General features: G+C 38.6%; 1 protein-coding gene across 1 annotated transcript in view; it reads left to right on the top strand.

Annotated features, from left to right (window-relative positions):
- RNF213 (ring finger protein 213) overlaps nucleotides 1–15,622 on the top strand; it is a 180,465-nt gene that overhangs the window by 101,215 nt on the left and 63,628 nt on the right. Inside the window, exons 27-33 of the mRNA XM_075210035.1 lie at nucleotides 172–327; nucleotides 2,130–5,690; nucleotides 6,499–6,635; nucleotides 11,446–11,541; nucleotides 11,977–12,095; nucleotides 14,115–14,222; nucleotides 14,992–15,185. Coding sequence (XP_075066136.1) covers nucleotides 172–327; nucleotides 2,130–5,690; nucleotides 6,499–6,635; nucleotides 11,446–11,541; nucleotides 11,977–12,095; nucleotides 14,115–14,222; nucleotides 14,992–15,185 — 4,371 coding nt within the window. The remainder of the gene's footprint in view (nucleotides 1–171; nucleotides 328–2,129; nucleotides 5,691–6,498; nucleotides 6,636–11,445; nucleotides 11,542–11,976; nucleotides 12,096–14,114; nucleotides 14,223–14,991; nucleotides 15,186–15,622) is intronic.

The raw sequence follows: 15,622 nt of genomic DNA on the forward strand, positions 1-15,622 counted from the left end.
CACAGTGCCAAATCACCTCTGTTCTGTACTTCAGTCATGTACATAGAAGCGCATGGCGAGGTCAGTGTGATGTGTAACATGCTGTTCATAAAGGATTTGATCTAGGATACGTTTAACCAGAATTAATAATTGCCACTCACTCATTTCTGCTGTATTCTTCTCTTACTGCAGGTGAACAGCGGGATTTCAGAATTCCTGTTTAAGCTCTTGGTTTTGCAGTACCTGATGAATTCTGAGGGAAGAATATGGAAGCGTCTTCCCAGTCACCTGTACATCATTGAGATTTTGGAGTCCTCAAACACAATGTTTAGAAAACAGTTCAAACCTGTAAGAAAGAATTGTGGTTTAGTTGAAGTATAAATCATTGACTGTCTTTTCTAAATGCCTTTTTTCAATTTTCTGACTTATGCGATTGGCATATAATTACCCAGAGTACTCTTCGCAGGAATAGGTTCATCCAATTGACCATGTCTGATCTTTTTACCATTGTAAATGATAGAATAATACTAACAGCACTGTTGATTATCTACCCAAACAAGAAAAATATCTGGTGCTAAGAGAGCTAGTCTAAGGTCAGATAATATATAAGATTAGAGTCCTATACGCAGCTGTTCATAAGGGGAAATGCCACCCCCTTAATAGGTAAACACAAAACGCCCCAAAATATTGATTGAACAGAGCAGACAAAGGGCACAATGACTGTTTAAAAATATAATAACCAAAAAACGAATCAAAAGGATAACCAATTAACTAAAAAACACAAACTTTAATACAATTAATCAATATTGAAAATATATATTGAACCAGTACAGATTCTGAAAGAGGCTGCATTGAATAGTAGGAATATCAGTCTGATAGCAATAAATATATACATTGTCAAATGAGACACAAAATGAAACTGAATCTTGCCATTAAAAAAATCACAATAAGGGACTAGATGATATTAGGAAATATAAGTGTTCCCACCACAGAATCTTGCAATCCCCACTCCCAAAGTAACAATTGATGATACACACTCCGCTCAGGATCAAGTTCCTTCTAGAGTGTTTATCATCCATTGTTATTTTGGGACTGGGGATTGCAAGATTCTCTGGTGGGAACACTTATATTTCCTAATATCATCTAGTCCCTTATTGTGATTCCTTCTACCTGCACAATATTTCCAGTACCACCCATTATGCCCTCACCTTGTATTGATTCTCCCCATATCTTGCCCTCCTGAGTGTATTATCCCCTTTATCATGTCCCCCACAATAATTCTCTCCCTGATAATCCATATAATGACCCCACTGTATTGATGCTCCTCCATATCATACCCCCCATGTACTCCACATTATGACAACATATTTTGACTCTCCCCATATCATGTCCTTATTGATTCCCTACATATCATGACCACCCTGTATTAATTCTCTGGTATCATGCACATATATTGATGTTACCCCAAATTATGACCCCCTGTATTAATTCTATACATATCATGGCCTCAAGTATTGATTCTCCCAATATCATGCTCCCGTATATTAATTTTACACCACATCATGCCCTCTGAATTCTTTTTCCCCATATCATGGCCTCCCCATCAAAAACAATTCTACCCTAAATGATGCCTCCCAGGTCACTCTCTGTGCCTGTGTGAAGTTACCATGGCTTCCAGTTCCTGAAGTTCCAGCAGAGTGAGCCTGTTCTTAATATGATGATTGCATGTTCTATACTGCAAAAATGTTTGTCTTGTAACTTCCTCATGCCACTTGCAAGACTAAGTACCCCAAGGCCGGTGCTATGTGAGAGACAGTCTAGCAGTAAATTAAAATGCTTCTGCCTTCAGGGCTTCCCTTTTTGGATTGCTTACTGAGCCTATGTGATAATACCACCCACCCATACCTGGAAGCACAATAATGTCACGTTACCCCCAATCAGCCAGGACCTGCACCAATAAGCCCGAAACAGACAGTTTTTATCTTATTTTATTGCTTTCCACATTTAGTCACATAGCTATTAGTGCCTGTTTATTGATATCCAGTCATCATACTCATATTTACTCTTTATTTGGAGAAGTTTCTTTTCTTGAAATTGCGATAGTTTTGTTTTAATTAGTTTAACAGTATAATTATTACTTTTCTGTGCAGGTTCCTCAAGTGGTACAAAACCGTTTGATTGACTTGTTTCCCAAAATATTGTGTTGTTCGCCAAAAGAGATTCTGACCAAAAACACAGAAGATGACGTAGAGGGAGGTTGTGGGGATCCCGGAATGGATGTTGGGGAATTCCGTAGTGAATGTTTCCAGAGACCTTACCAGTACCTGATACGTTTTGACCAGCGACAAAATCTAGATACATTTGTTTATACAAAAAGTCATGTAGAAGAAGATCCCATGAGGTGCCTGCAAATTTTCCTTCTGTACTGTGGAATATTTGATCCTTCTTGGTCGGAACTCAGAAACTTTGCATGGTTTTTAAATCTTCAGCTAAAAGATTATGAGAATTCAGTTTTCTGTAATTTTGAACATGTTGGAGATACACTGCCAGGATTTAAACAGTTTGTGGTCAGCTTTATGATACTGATGGCAAAAGACTTTGCTACACCTTCTTTGCATATTGCAGATCAGAGTCCAGGAAGGCAAGTAATTAACCTTGATGGAGTTCAGGAACAAGACCTGGCTCCTTTCTTAATGCGTAAAAAGTGGGAGTCTGAGCCACATCCCTATATCTTCTTCAATGATGACCATATTTCAATGACATTCATTGGATTCCACCTACGACCAAATAATGTTGGCGGTGTAGATGCCATAAATCCCAGAGATAACCGTGTAATTCGGGAAAATATCATGTCCATGCAACTTTATGAAGGCTTGATACTTCAAAGAGTCCCATTCAATATTGACTTTGACAAATTGCCTAGAGATGAGAAGATAAGCAAATTATGTATGGTGCTTGGAATTCAGTGGCCATTTGATCCTGATGAAACATACGAACTTACCATGGACAACATTCTCAAGATTCTAGCTATTAAAATGAGATTCAGATGTGGAATTCCTGTAGTCATCATGGGAGAAACTGGCTGTGGAAAAACCAGACTCATTAAGTTCTTGTGTCATTTGTGTAAGGGATTTGTTGAAACTGAAAATATGAAACTTGTAAAAGTTCATGGAGGTACCACTGCTGAGATGATTTACCAAAAAATTTTAGAAGCACAAGAAATTGCATGCTTTAACAAAGAAAATGGATGTGATACTGTATTGTTTTTTGATGAGGCAAATACAACCGATGCTATTAGTAGCATCAAAGAAGCTTTGTGTGATCACACAGTAGAAGGAGTGCCTTTGAAAGAGAACTCTGGACTACAGATCATTGCAGCCTGCAACCCTTATCGAAAACACACAGAAAAAATGATCAAACGCTTAGAATCTGCTGGTCTTGGTTATAGGGTTAAAGCAGATGAAACTAAAGAAAGGCTTGGCTCCATCCCATTAAGGCAGCTCGTTTATCGAGTGCATGCCTTACCTCCTAGCATGATGCCACTTGTATGGGACTTTGGGCAGTTGAATAATGACACTGAGAAGAAATACATTCAACAAATTGTGCAACGCTTGGCAAAAGAGATACCGCTTTCAACTAGTGACATCCAGTTACTAACTCAAGTTCTCTCAGCTTCGCAGTCTTACATGAGGAAAAAAAAAGATGAATGCAGCTTTGTGAGCTTGAGGGATGTAGAGCGTTGTATTGAGGTCTTCAAGTGGTTTTATAAACATCATACAAAGCTGTTGCAACATCAGAAAGACATGTTGCAGAGGCGAGAAAAGTCTTTTAGTCCAAAAGATAAAGTAGCTTGGTCTCTTGTGCTGGCTGTTGGTGTATGTTATCACGCGTCTTTAGAAACCAAAGAGCCCTACAGAAGGGAAATCTGTAAAATTCTGCCTCACCCCTACAAAGAGCATTATTCTGTTTTACGCGAAATAACTGACATTCAAGATCTCTTCTTAGCAGGTGTACAATTGAGAGAAACCATTGCAAGAAATCTTGCTTTGAAAGAAAATCTATTTATGATGGTTATATGTACTGAGCTTAAGATTCCTTTATTTCTTGTTGGGAAACCTGGAAGTTCTAAATCCCTTGCAAAGACTATTGTTGCTGATGCCATGCAAGGACAATCCGCTCATACAGAACTGTATAAAGACCTTAAACAGATCCACTTGGTATCTTTTCAGTGTAGTCCTCACTCAACTCCAGAAGGTATCATAGGCACATTTAAGCACTGTGCCCGCTTTCAAGAAGGGAAGAATTTAAATGAGTATGTTTCTGTGGTTGTACTTGATGAAATAGGCCTCGCAGAAGACTCTCCTAAAATGCCTTTAAAGGCACTTCATCCTTTGCTGGAGGATGGTTGCATTGATGATGACATTTCACCACACAAAAAGGTTGGATTTATCGGCATATCTAATTGGGCACTAGATCCCGCAAAAATGAATAGAGGTATTTTTGTATCTCGAGGAGATCCCAATAAATATGAACTTATTGAAAGTGCAAAGGGAATCTGCTCATCTGATAACTTAGTCCTTGGCAAAGTCACTGCCAACTTCCATCATTTTGCAAATGCCTATCATGAGGTTTGTGTGACTCAAAAGAGACAGAAAAAGGAATTCTTTGGTCTACGTGACTTTTACAGTCTGATAAAAATGGTATTTGCTTTTACCAAGCTGTCTCAGGAAAAGTTGACTGTACGTGACATTGCTTGGTCTGTCCTCCGGAATTTCAGCGGTAAGGATGAAATTAAAGCCTTGGACATTTTTATGGGAGAAGATAAGAAAAATTTACCTGAGATTAATACAATAGACTTGGTGATGGAGAACATTAAAAGTGACAGTGACGATTGTGAATGTCGTTACCTGCTAATACTGACGAAAAACTATGCCGCATTACAGATACTCCAGCAAGCCTTCATTAAGGAGAACCAGCAACCTGAAATCATCTTTGGATCCAGCTTCCCAAAGGATCAAGAGTATACTCAGATTTGTCGAAATATCAATCGTGTTAAGATCTGCATGGAAACTGGACAGATGGTCATACTCCTTAATCTCCAGAACCTGTATGAAAGCCTTTATGATGCATTAAACCAATATTATGTCTATCTAGCTGGCCAAAAATATGTTGACTTGGGTCTCGGTACGCATCGTGTGAAGTGTAGAGTCCATCCAAAGTTTAGATTGATTGTCATTGAGGAGAAAGAAGTTGTGTACAAAGATTTTCCAATCCCCCTTATCAACAGGCTGGAGAAACATTACCTGGATATAAATACATTTCTGAAGAAAGAACACAAAGTTGTTGTTCAAGAACTGGAGAATTGGGTAAATAGTGTTAGCCAACCCAACATAAACAACCTCATGGGAACAAATCAGAAGTACAGCCCTTCGGATGTCTTTATCGGCTACCACTCAGACACCTGTGCTTCAATTGTTCTTCAAGTAGCAGAGAACATGAAACAAACGCAACCTGATACTGAAACTAAGGCACAGCTTAAGAATAATGCACAATATGTCTTGCTTGACTGTGCCACACCTGATTCTGTTATCCGTCTAGGCTGGAAAGATTTAATTGATCAATATTTCAAGATACAGAACCACGGTTCCTTCCTGGATTTCCTCTGCTGTCATGTGACTTCTAGATATGATAATCGCACTGTTTTCACAGAGGTAATATTTAATACATATTTTTTTCCTGTTCTGTTGTATATAAATACGGTCAAGTTTTACTGTCTACATTTTTCAAGAACAGAGATATTTATTTAAAGGACTATTAAACTTAAAATAAGTTTTTCTAAAAGTTTTTGAAAAAGTGTCAGTACTTAAATATTTAAGATGATATTGGAATCCTGTGCGGGGGATATTTTCCTTCAAACCAAAGACTTCCAGTTAGTAATCCTGTTGAAGGACACTGCAGTCAGCTACTTCTAGCATCTTTTAGTAGAAAAAAAGAATGACACTTGAGAGCAGCAGCTTGTACTTCTGCAAAACATACTAAAAAGTCAAACATCCAGTTTTGGCAAGGTATGAAAACGTTTAAATATTTGGAAATATCATTAGTAAATTTAATATAAGGCGTTTTACTGGAAATGGGATGCCAATCCACAGCACTAATTTCTCCATATTAATCATCCCTTGACAACCATCTTCATTGTGATCTTATCTTTACTGTATTGCAACTGGCTGTGCCAAACAGGTATTTGCTATGACAGCCTATCACAATGCAGTACAGAAACAGACATGATGACAACAAAACTTTGGGGATGGTTCTTGGAGCAGGCAGATAACTCTGCAGGGGAAAGAAAGAGCAGAAGTTATATTCAAGTAATTTTAATAACTTTCTTGAAAAATGTTTAGCCTTTTATATTAAGATTATAGGTAAAACTGACCTTGATTTTCAAAATATTGAAATAGAAAAATATGATTTCATTTGACCTTTGACTGGTAGTATTATAAATTATGTCTATCTTCTGTTTAGATTACCACATTTTCTCGCCTTCTCACATCTGCTGACAAAAAGATTTTAGAAGCTGAGTTACAGAAGCAGGTTAACTGCATTGAAATTTTGTCACTGCAGCAATTTGACACAGAATTCTCATTCCTGAAAAAGATTCGGTGAGTTTATAGCAATGGTGCTCCTTAATGGAGGCAAAATTAAGATGGTGATAGGACTGTTTTGCCTAATTGCCCACTGACTGAATCTGTGCAAAAGTTGGCCACATATAAGTTGGCAGTGTTCAATAGATGGACTGAACAAATTAATCACTTGGGGCCCAATCATGGCAGTCAGTACCCTGTTTATTTTCTTTGAGCCACGTAGACAGCTGGTTTTTACTTTTATTTAATGTTTATTTTATTTTTATTATGAGACCGGTGGCATCTTGTAGTGTGGACGGCTATGCAGAGGGGTGCGTAGGTGCCTCAGAGTATTGCAGCCCTGCTCCTGTCGTTGGATGACCCCTGGAGAGCCATAGACAGACTACACACTGGGAATGGCTGTCTGATGTGCGTTCTCTCTAATTGTTTACAAGGAGAGAGTGAGGGTGTCCAGCGTTATGAAAACCAGGGTCCATCATTATGGTGACTTTTCACTCCGTTTTACTAGGCTTGTGTCTGCTAAGTAGGTTCACCTTCTTTCTTTTCATTGTGCTATCTTCTACTTCGCTTTTCTGCTATGTCAGACAAGGGGGGCTTTTCAAGAGCTATGGTTAGGAAGGTGACTTCTGTAAATGTATTTATGTGATCTAGATGTCCCGTGAAATTATCTTTGGGGCAGTCAGATTGAAAGTTGTGTGTTGTGTGTGCCTGAGGGCTCTGGTACCGATGTGGTGGAACAGGCTTTTGCTAAATATTTAGCCAATTCCATTGCCAAGAAGCGGAGTCTGGGAGACACAGAGTACTTTGGAGATGCGGCTCTCGATGTCAGACTGATTAGGACTAGGATTTCAGCCTCAGCAGTCTTTATTTGTCGGACTCTGTAGATTAAAGCCTGAGAGGCTAACGTGGAGTCTGAGCATACTCTCAAGTTGTCTTATTTGTCCCTGAGTTGGATAAGATTATCAGCCAAGCTACAGGAGAAAAGAGTGCTTTTCTTTCAGTTAATGCTCCTAAAGCTAGAGACCCCATGTCTCAATCCTTTAGTTTCTCAGGGAAAACAAGGAGTCAGTACACCAGAGGTAAGTGTTCTGTCCCTATGGGAGTTATGCAGAGGGGGACAGGCTTGGGCTGCTAAACGCCCAGCATCCACATCTGCAGACTAGCAATTGGCATGATGGAAATTCTGTCCACCCAAGGACTACTGTAGTGGAGGCTCATCTACTCCTCTTCTGGGACTGGTGGTTCAGTTTCACCTCCGATGCCTGGGTGTAAAAACACTACCCTGTAGAAGAAGAATCTCCTTGTTTAAAGAACTTGTTATAGACTGTTCGACATATATATATGATTTGTAACTCATAGGTGGAACCAGAATCGCTTGTCAGTTCCTCTATATTTCTACAACAGATGATTTGTTTGGGTCTTCTCTTCGACACCCAGAAACAGAGGGTATTCCTACTGTCGTACAGCATCCTGGTCTTGCAGACTTCTGTACATTTATGCATGAGAGTACTGGGCAAGACGTTCTTGACTTTCGAGGTAGTCCAATTTTCTCTGTTTCATGCAAGAGAGTTCCAGATGGAACTGATCTTGTAGTAGAACAAATCTTATCTTTATCTATCCAGCCAGGTGATATGCCTTTCCCTAAGGGTCTGTCACTTACTTCTTTTTTTTTTCTGTGGTGGGAGAACCCCTGCAAGGGTCCCTCATTCTCCATTTGGCAATGGACTCTGGTGAGCTACGGATGCCAGCCTTTGAATTTGGGGAGGGCCGTCACTCTTCACACCTGATTTCAGGGTGTATGGTCCCTTAAAGAGTAAATACTTCCAAAAAAACATGCTAGAATTGTGAGCGGTATTCTGCCCTTAGCCTGTGCAGAACATTTTTTTGTTGGAAAGGACATTGATAATAAAGTCCAAGAATGCCACAACTGTGTCATACTTCAAACACCCATGAGGAACCAGAAGTCCTCCCACCATGCGAGAGACTGCAAGATCTTCGTTGGGTGGGATAAAAAGTTCTGGCTATCATGGCAGTCTTTATCCAAGGGGTAGCAAACTGGGAGGCAGACTTTTTGAACAAGCAGACTCCTCACTCAGGGAAATGGTCTCTTCACCGAGATGTCTTTTATCAGATTGTGGCGTAAGCCATGTTTCCACAGATTTCAAAGAAGGTGAAGAGAGGGGGTGGTCTGGGTCATTGTTGTGGCTTCAAATTGGGCGCAAACATCCTGGTTCACTGTCTGTCTCTCACACATGACATACTAAGTCATGAGCCGTTTGTGCACCAAGGCTTATAGCTACTGACTTTCACAGTGTGGCTGCTGAAGTCATAATTCTTAGAGCGATAGGTTATCCTGACACTGTGATGTAAACAATGCTTAAGGCACGGAAACCATTTTTGGAAAATTTTAACCACACCATATGTAGTGGGAGTATATTTCCAGGTGCAAGAGGAAGGGGTTTTCTAACGCTCTTCTTTTTGGTTGCCTGGGTTTATATTTGCTTACAGGACAGGCTGGTCGACAGATTATCTTCGCTTCCTGTAAGTTCAGGTATCGATTCTAGCCATCTTATTTCAAAGAAGATTGGCTCTCTAGCTGGATGTTCAAATGTTATTTTTTCCTCTCCTTGTTCATGTGTTTTTGCCCTGTGGGCTTAGTTGTAAAATAACTGAAGCAATGGGAGGCACAGGGTATAGAGGTGGAGAAGCTACAAACAACAAGGTTTTAAAGTGCCTGCGGTTCTGGCTGCACCTACACCCCAATGTCTCCAGTGTCCACTAATGGATTACGATAAAAGCATTTAATGTAAGTGTAATAATACTCTTATTCTGGTCTGAAGGCTAAAAATGTGCAATTTTAGGCATGTTTGCATTAAGAAATAGAAGAAGCAAATAAAAAGAAAAAATACCAGTGTTGTAAAAATGATGATACAAGAAGTAGTAAAAAGAATTAGAATTTTTCAATAGCCTGAGATATATAATCAATTATATATGTATTCATATAAAATATCAATTAAACAAATTTCATATTATAGAAAAAAAATTATCATGTACATTCATATAACTATACTTGTTTAAATACATGAGAGACGAGAAACAAAAGGAAAAAGGGCACCTAATAGTGTAGTCATTTTAGGAAGATCCCCCGAAAACCAATATGGTTCAATTTAAGGCGTACCAGATATACATTTCATAAAGGTTCTTCAACACAGGAGCTCTGTGTAGCTCAACTCGAACCTTGTGTAGTCTCTCCATTCATGTGTGCCCATAGAAGTGAAAGAAAAAAGATAATCAAAAATAGTGTGATATTGTCAGACTAATAAGTGTATTGTGTTGTCCCAAGTCACATATATATGAGCGTACCAGAAATAAGAAGAAAAATCAGCTTATCTGTACAATTTCTTGATTGGCGCCGTACTGCTTGTCCACTACACTTCATAACCAAATCCAAATTAGTTTAGATGTCTATATTTAACTGTTTTAACTTATTATGGAGATTACATGTTTAAATATATATCTATATAGTATAGTATAATATATAACACATATATCCTTTTTAATCAAGTGTGCTATTCAAAAAATAATCATGCATGATATCAAATTATCTCAATCACCACTAAAACAACTACGTTTTGGCAATCCACTGGTTTCACTCTCATCTCATAAGAGTTTATGAGTGTGCCAAAGACACTGCTGAAACGAGGCAAATCTTACCTGCAGTTTGCAGGTGGTAAATTCTTCAAACCGTTCAATCCTCTTACAGGAGAGATACGTGTCTCTCAACCTCCAGTCTCCTGTCATCCAGCTTGCAGGAGAAATAATAACGTATCTCATACGGGAAAAGAATAGACATCAGAATTTCCAATCTCCACGCAGCAGTCCCATTAGGAAGGTGCAGACATCTAAATATGGCTGTTAATGTTTGTCCACTGTGTCAGAGCAAAGAATCTCTTGCTTCCTGAATGTAGGGATTGTAATAAGTGTGGACCTGATAAATGCTCAGTGTGGATGCAGCCTGTCCGTACAGTGACTTTCTGAAGACCATAGCTGATCAGTCTGCCATAAATTTAGCCCATACTTCTTATTACCTTGTTTTATTTCATATATATATATATATAATATATATATATATATATATATATATATATATATATATATCTAATATATAAATGCTTAGTGGCGTCTGTCTGTCTGTGTGTGAAAAAAAACAAAACAAGTTGCAGCGCCACCTGCTGGGCAGAGTTATACACTGACCTACTAAATTCTTAGTGTGTGTGGGAAAAAAAATTCAAAAAGGGCTGAAATTTGGTAGGGCTCAAACTCATTTTCGTGAGGTAATTTTACCTCATGAACACACATGTGTAGAGGCGTGCGTTAGTGTGTGTGTGTGTGTGTGTGGAAAAAACTATTTTCTCAGAAAGGGCTCATCCAATTGACCTGAAATTTGGTATACTGACATTATTTGACAAAAAAATTAGAATAGTCAAGTCAGTTAACTTCCATCATCCCCCCTTCCCCCCGTGGGAGGGGTAGTAAAGGCTAAATTTACGAGTTGAGGGGTCAAACTCATTTTCGTGATGTAATTTTACCTCATGAACACACATTAAAAAGGCCGCTTGCGTCGGGAACTAACGCTCTTCCCCTGAGGCCTGGGCTAGGTCCAAATGCATGACAAGAACCTTTTTAAGACCTTAAGTAGCTTGATTTGACTAGAATGCATGAGTATCATGCACGGGTTAACTTGTGTGTGTATATATATATATATATATATATATATATATATATATATATATATATTTATAATTTATATTTGTTTATTTTATTTTAGGAGTTTTCTTGAATGTTCATCTGGAAATGTAATACTTATCATACAGACCGATTTTGAAGAGGGATCTCAAGGAGCAAATCTTGTTGCATCAGCAAAGTAAGTTTTTTCGTGATTGGTTTTCTTTTTTTTTTAGCGAACTAAAGGATAAGTATAAAGATATCAAAAAGCAATAATGGGGTCAGCACTGATGCTAATTATTCCAAACATTATTTGAATAAAGTCTACTAAATATGTCGACTTGCGCACCGAACCCTGGTAAGAAAGGTGAAGGGTCCGGCACATGACATAATGCATGCCTACTGTGAAATATAAGGACATTGAAAGTACAGACCTGTAAAGTACTTTTCCAGCCACCTCAGTGATTTTTTGATTTTCACAGTAAGGTTGCTTTATCCCATATTCTACAGTTTTCATATGCAGGAAACTGCTCATGTGCACTAGAGAATAATTGCAAAATAATTATTTAAGTTATTATGTAATTTCAGTTTTATAAGGTCCTTCATAAGTATGTTATTTTTTTTATCACTTCAGGTACGCTGCTGTGAATGAAATTAACAAGGTGAATCTTGAGAAAATGTCTGTATTTGTCTATTTTATAACCAAACTCCCAAGAATGCAAGGTGGGACATCATACGTGGGCTTCCGTGGAGGTAGGATATATACAATTTGCCTATTATATTTTGCTGTGTTGTAGAAATTCATAATTTTACTCAAAAATATGACTCCCTAACTGCCATGAACTGTGTCAGCTGTGATGGCATCTGCGGCTCAGAGGTCTAGAGTTGCTTTTATAATTAAGGAGGCACTGTATAAGAATTTTGCAAGAAGTTATTGTTGACAGACATTTGCTAGATTGACAGTTGGTCTAAGGCAAAGAAAACCCGAAGAAAGTTTAATACTGTGTGTATCTTGATGAGCAGTTGCCAGGGTGCATACCTGCGACTATAAGAATGAGTCACTGCTAGACTGTTGAGTCTTCTGACCAGTGTCCTGTGTACCTGTTTTCTGTGATTCTGTGTATTGACCCAGCTTCGTTCTACCATTGTTTGCTGCCTTCATACAGACCCTGTATGTTCTGGCCACCGCCTGGCTCTTGACTATTTTGATTTGGTTTCATGGTTGTTGTTCATTTGTGATCTTTTGTGCATTATTGGTTAATCCTAATTCCTGCATGAACTATTGCTACTCTCTTCTGATTCGGAGTGGGAGCTGGCCCTGGTTCCAGTGTGTTACCTGATCACCTGTTTATACATCACTACTGCTCCACCGCTGCACTCCATTGCAGATTTGGCACCTGTACACTTGAGTCTAGACTTACTGCTACTGTTCCGGGTTCCGTGAATCTACTATACACATTATTGATTAGTCCATAGTGAAGCCAGTTTCCGTTAGTATCTACTATCAACTGCTCACCCTTGTGTTGCTGTTACTCTGACTGTACACTGGCTGACAAGTGGATGTTCAGTGATACTGTGCTCAGGACAACTCTTGCTGGATTCAGATGTATGAATTGTTATATGCATTTACTCTCGGAACTTTGATATTGTGCGGACCTTTTATCCTATCAAAGGATACCTTGGGGAAGGGGGGGTTGTCAGTCCCCATGGCCGTCCAAGAGGGGGGATAAAAAGATCTAGAGGTTTGTTCGTTTTGGGGCAGACTGACCTAAAAGGTGATGCTCTGGTGAGGGTAAACTTGCCATCAGGGCTCCGTTGGATTTGTGCACTATTGGTAATTTTTGCCAGTCATTTACTTTGGGAACTGTAACCTGTCATTTGCAGGACTCTGTTACCCACTTGGTGATTGTATTGTTAGTGCGTTCTATTGATGCTTTTGACGGTTAAAAAATACCCTCAACACTTAAATAAATCTTGTTGGATATATACCTGGTGTCGGTCCGAGTAATATAAAGCCCCCCATAACCTCAGTGTCCATTCAGAGTTCTTGCTATTAAAGATCAGTTTCTGTCAAATAGTGACCACTGGCCACTGGGATCCAACCTCCATATTACAAACCACTCAACACATTCTATAAATAATTACACAATTATCTGGCTCTCTACTATGGGTCCCACTGTGGATCCATAGTTGAGAGCAAGAATCAAAATAATTTGCCCTGGTTCAGGTTATCTAAAATCTCCAGTAATACAGATCCATTAGAAAGAATTGCAAACAGCCCCTGGGTCAAGTTCCTGCTTCTTCCCTTAGGATAAATCATCTCAGTCCAGCTCACTACATTATATGTCCACTCAGTTCTTTGTGGACTCAGGATCTATGAGAAACTTTGTTGATAGTAGATTTATCAAGAGAAAACAAATATCCACATTAATGAAGGGTAAGAGCATTAGATAATATTGACTGTTCTTTATTTTTGAAAAAAGTCTGAGGGCCATTGCAAACTAATAGTTTTGCATGTGATCTATGCATATCATTGCTTTCAGCAATGTGCTTGTCTGCACATGTTGAATCTTGTTTCTCCAGCATAAGTTAACAGTAGTGTGTTAGCCTATTGCGAAGAAAAATGTGGTTGGATGTCTCCATTAAACCAGTGACCTTTATATAAATTTGTGAACATTGTGTTTTGCAACCCAGCAGCCAATTTGAACTTTGCTTTCATTAAACCTAATGTTTGCACATTACCTAAGGTGTTGTGTTATCTGTCTTTGTTAGGATTGTGGAAGTCTGTGCACATTGATGACTTGAGGAAATCCAAGGATATGGTGACAGATATAACGGGGCTACAGAAACTCACTATAAGTCAACTTTTCTATTCTGACGGTAAGCTGAGAAGAGTCAGTTTAATCCTATCTCAATACAACTGAGAATGTCCAATAAGTGTTAATACATAAACCGTGCCAGATAGCTGTACCACAAGAAGTCAATTACTAACAATGGGCATGAAGAGACACTGTGACATATTGAGAGCATATAGTGATCTATCGGATTACTTGCCAGATTGCCCCTGATTATGTACCAGACTGTAGAAATCTGAAACACTGGATGATTCATAGACATTTTGTTGATGAACCAACAACCCACACCTGGTTACATAAAAAGAACACTAGGTACGGGTGTGTTCGTGTTCAGCCTGTACTTTTATGAAACCCTCCAAGGAATGTGCGGTAATATGAATGGAAAACTATAACAAGGACTTCATTATCTGTGAAAGGACTGGGGTAGTAGTAGATATGGCCCAAAACATTAGTGAGCTCATGTATGAAGCACAACATGAATGACGCACAGTGCAAAGTCATCCTTGGCACGGCCTTTTTGCCAAAGTACGTCGATTTATGGAGATAGATGCGACAGAAATTGGAATTGTTTATTGTGCTTGACCACATTGTGATATTATAGAACCAGCAGCCATAATTGGCAGCTGTTAAGTATAATAAGTATATTGCCTACCAGCAAACCATATGTACTAAGAATGGTGGTTAAAGATTATTATTTTTTATTATTATTATTATTATTATTATTATTATTATTATTATTACTGGATTGTGTTAGATTTTTTTTAATCTGCATATATTTATTTTTCTTCTTTTAGAATCAGAAATAAAAGAATCTACAAAGGACCATGAAAATCAAAATGCAGAAATGGAAATAGAAATAGGCAGTGTACATAATGAAAATGAAATAATGGAAATAGATACTGAAGTAAATGACAAAATGGAGATTGAAGCTGAAATAAATGAAAACTGTGAAATGGAGACAAATGTGTCATTGCCCAGATCTGAGGAGGTAGGAAGATACTTTTTCCCTGTTTAATTTGCAGTAAAGATAATTGAAGACGGCAATGGTTGTGTGTAGGACGGATCTTATGTGTAATTGGATACCAACCTGTAATATAATTCCTTATCGTTTGCGGCTTTTGATGCTTTCAGCAATTGCCAGCAAGATCTGTCTCTTACTGTTAGTTATGGAGGTGGAGGAGGGAATCCTGTAACACAGTTACAAAAATTAATTATCCATTAAGTACAAGAAAAATATGAATGTGCACCCATGACACAGTGGCAGTAGGGGCTGAACCATTAGAATGCAGCCTAGCCTCTCTAGCAGCTACTGACATCGCTGAGGCCCTTGATGCCAGGTGTTCCTAGAGAATTGATAGGCTTTCTTTTCATGAATATTGGTTCCACTGACTTGGTTTGGAATAGGGTAGATACGGTTAAATTGCC

This window comes from Mixophyes fleayi, chromosome 4 (assembly GCF_038048845.1).
Source record: "Mixophyes fleayi isolate aMixFle1 chromosome 4, aMixFle1.hap1, whole genome shotgun sequence".
In the NCBI taxonomy this organism is placed as follows: domain Eukaryota; kingdom Metazoa; phylum Chordata; class Amphibia; order Anura; family Limnodynastidae; genus Mixophyes; species Mixophyes fleayi.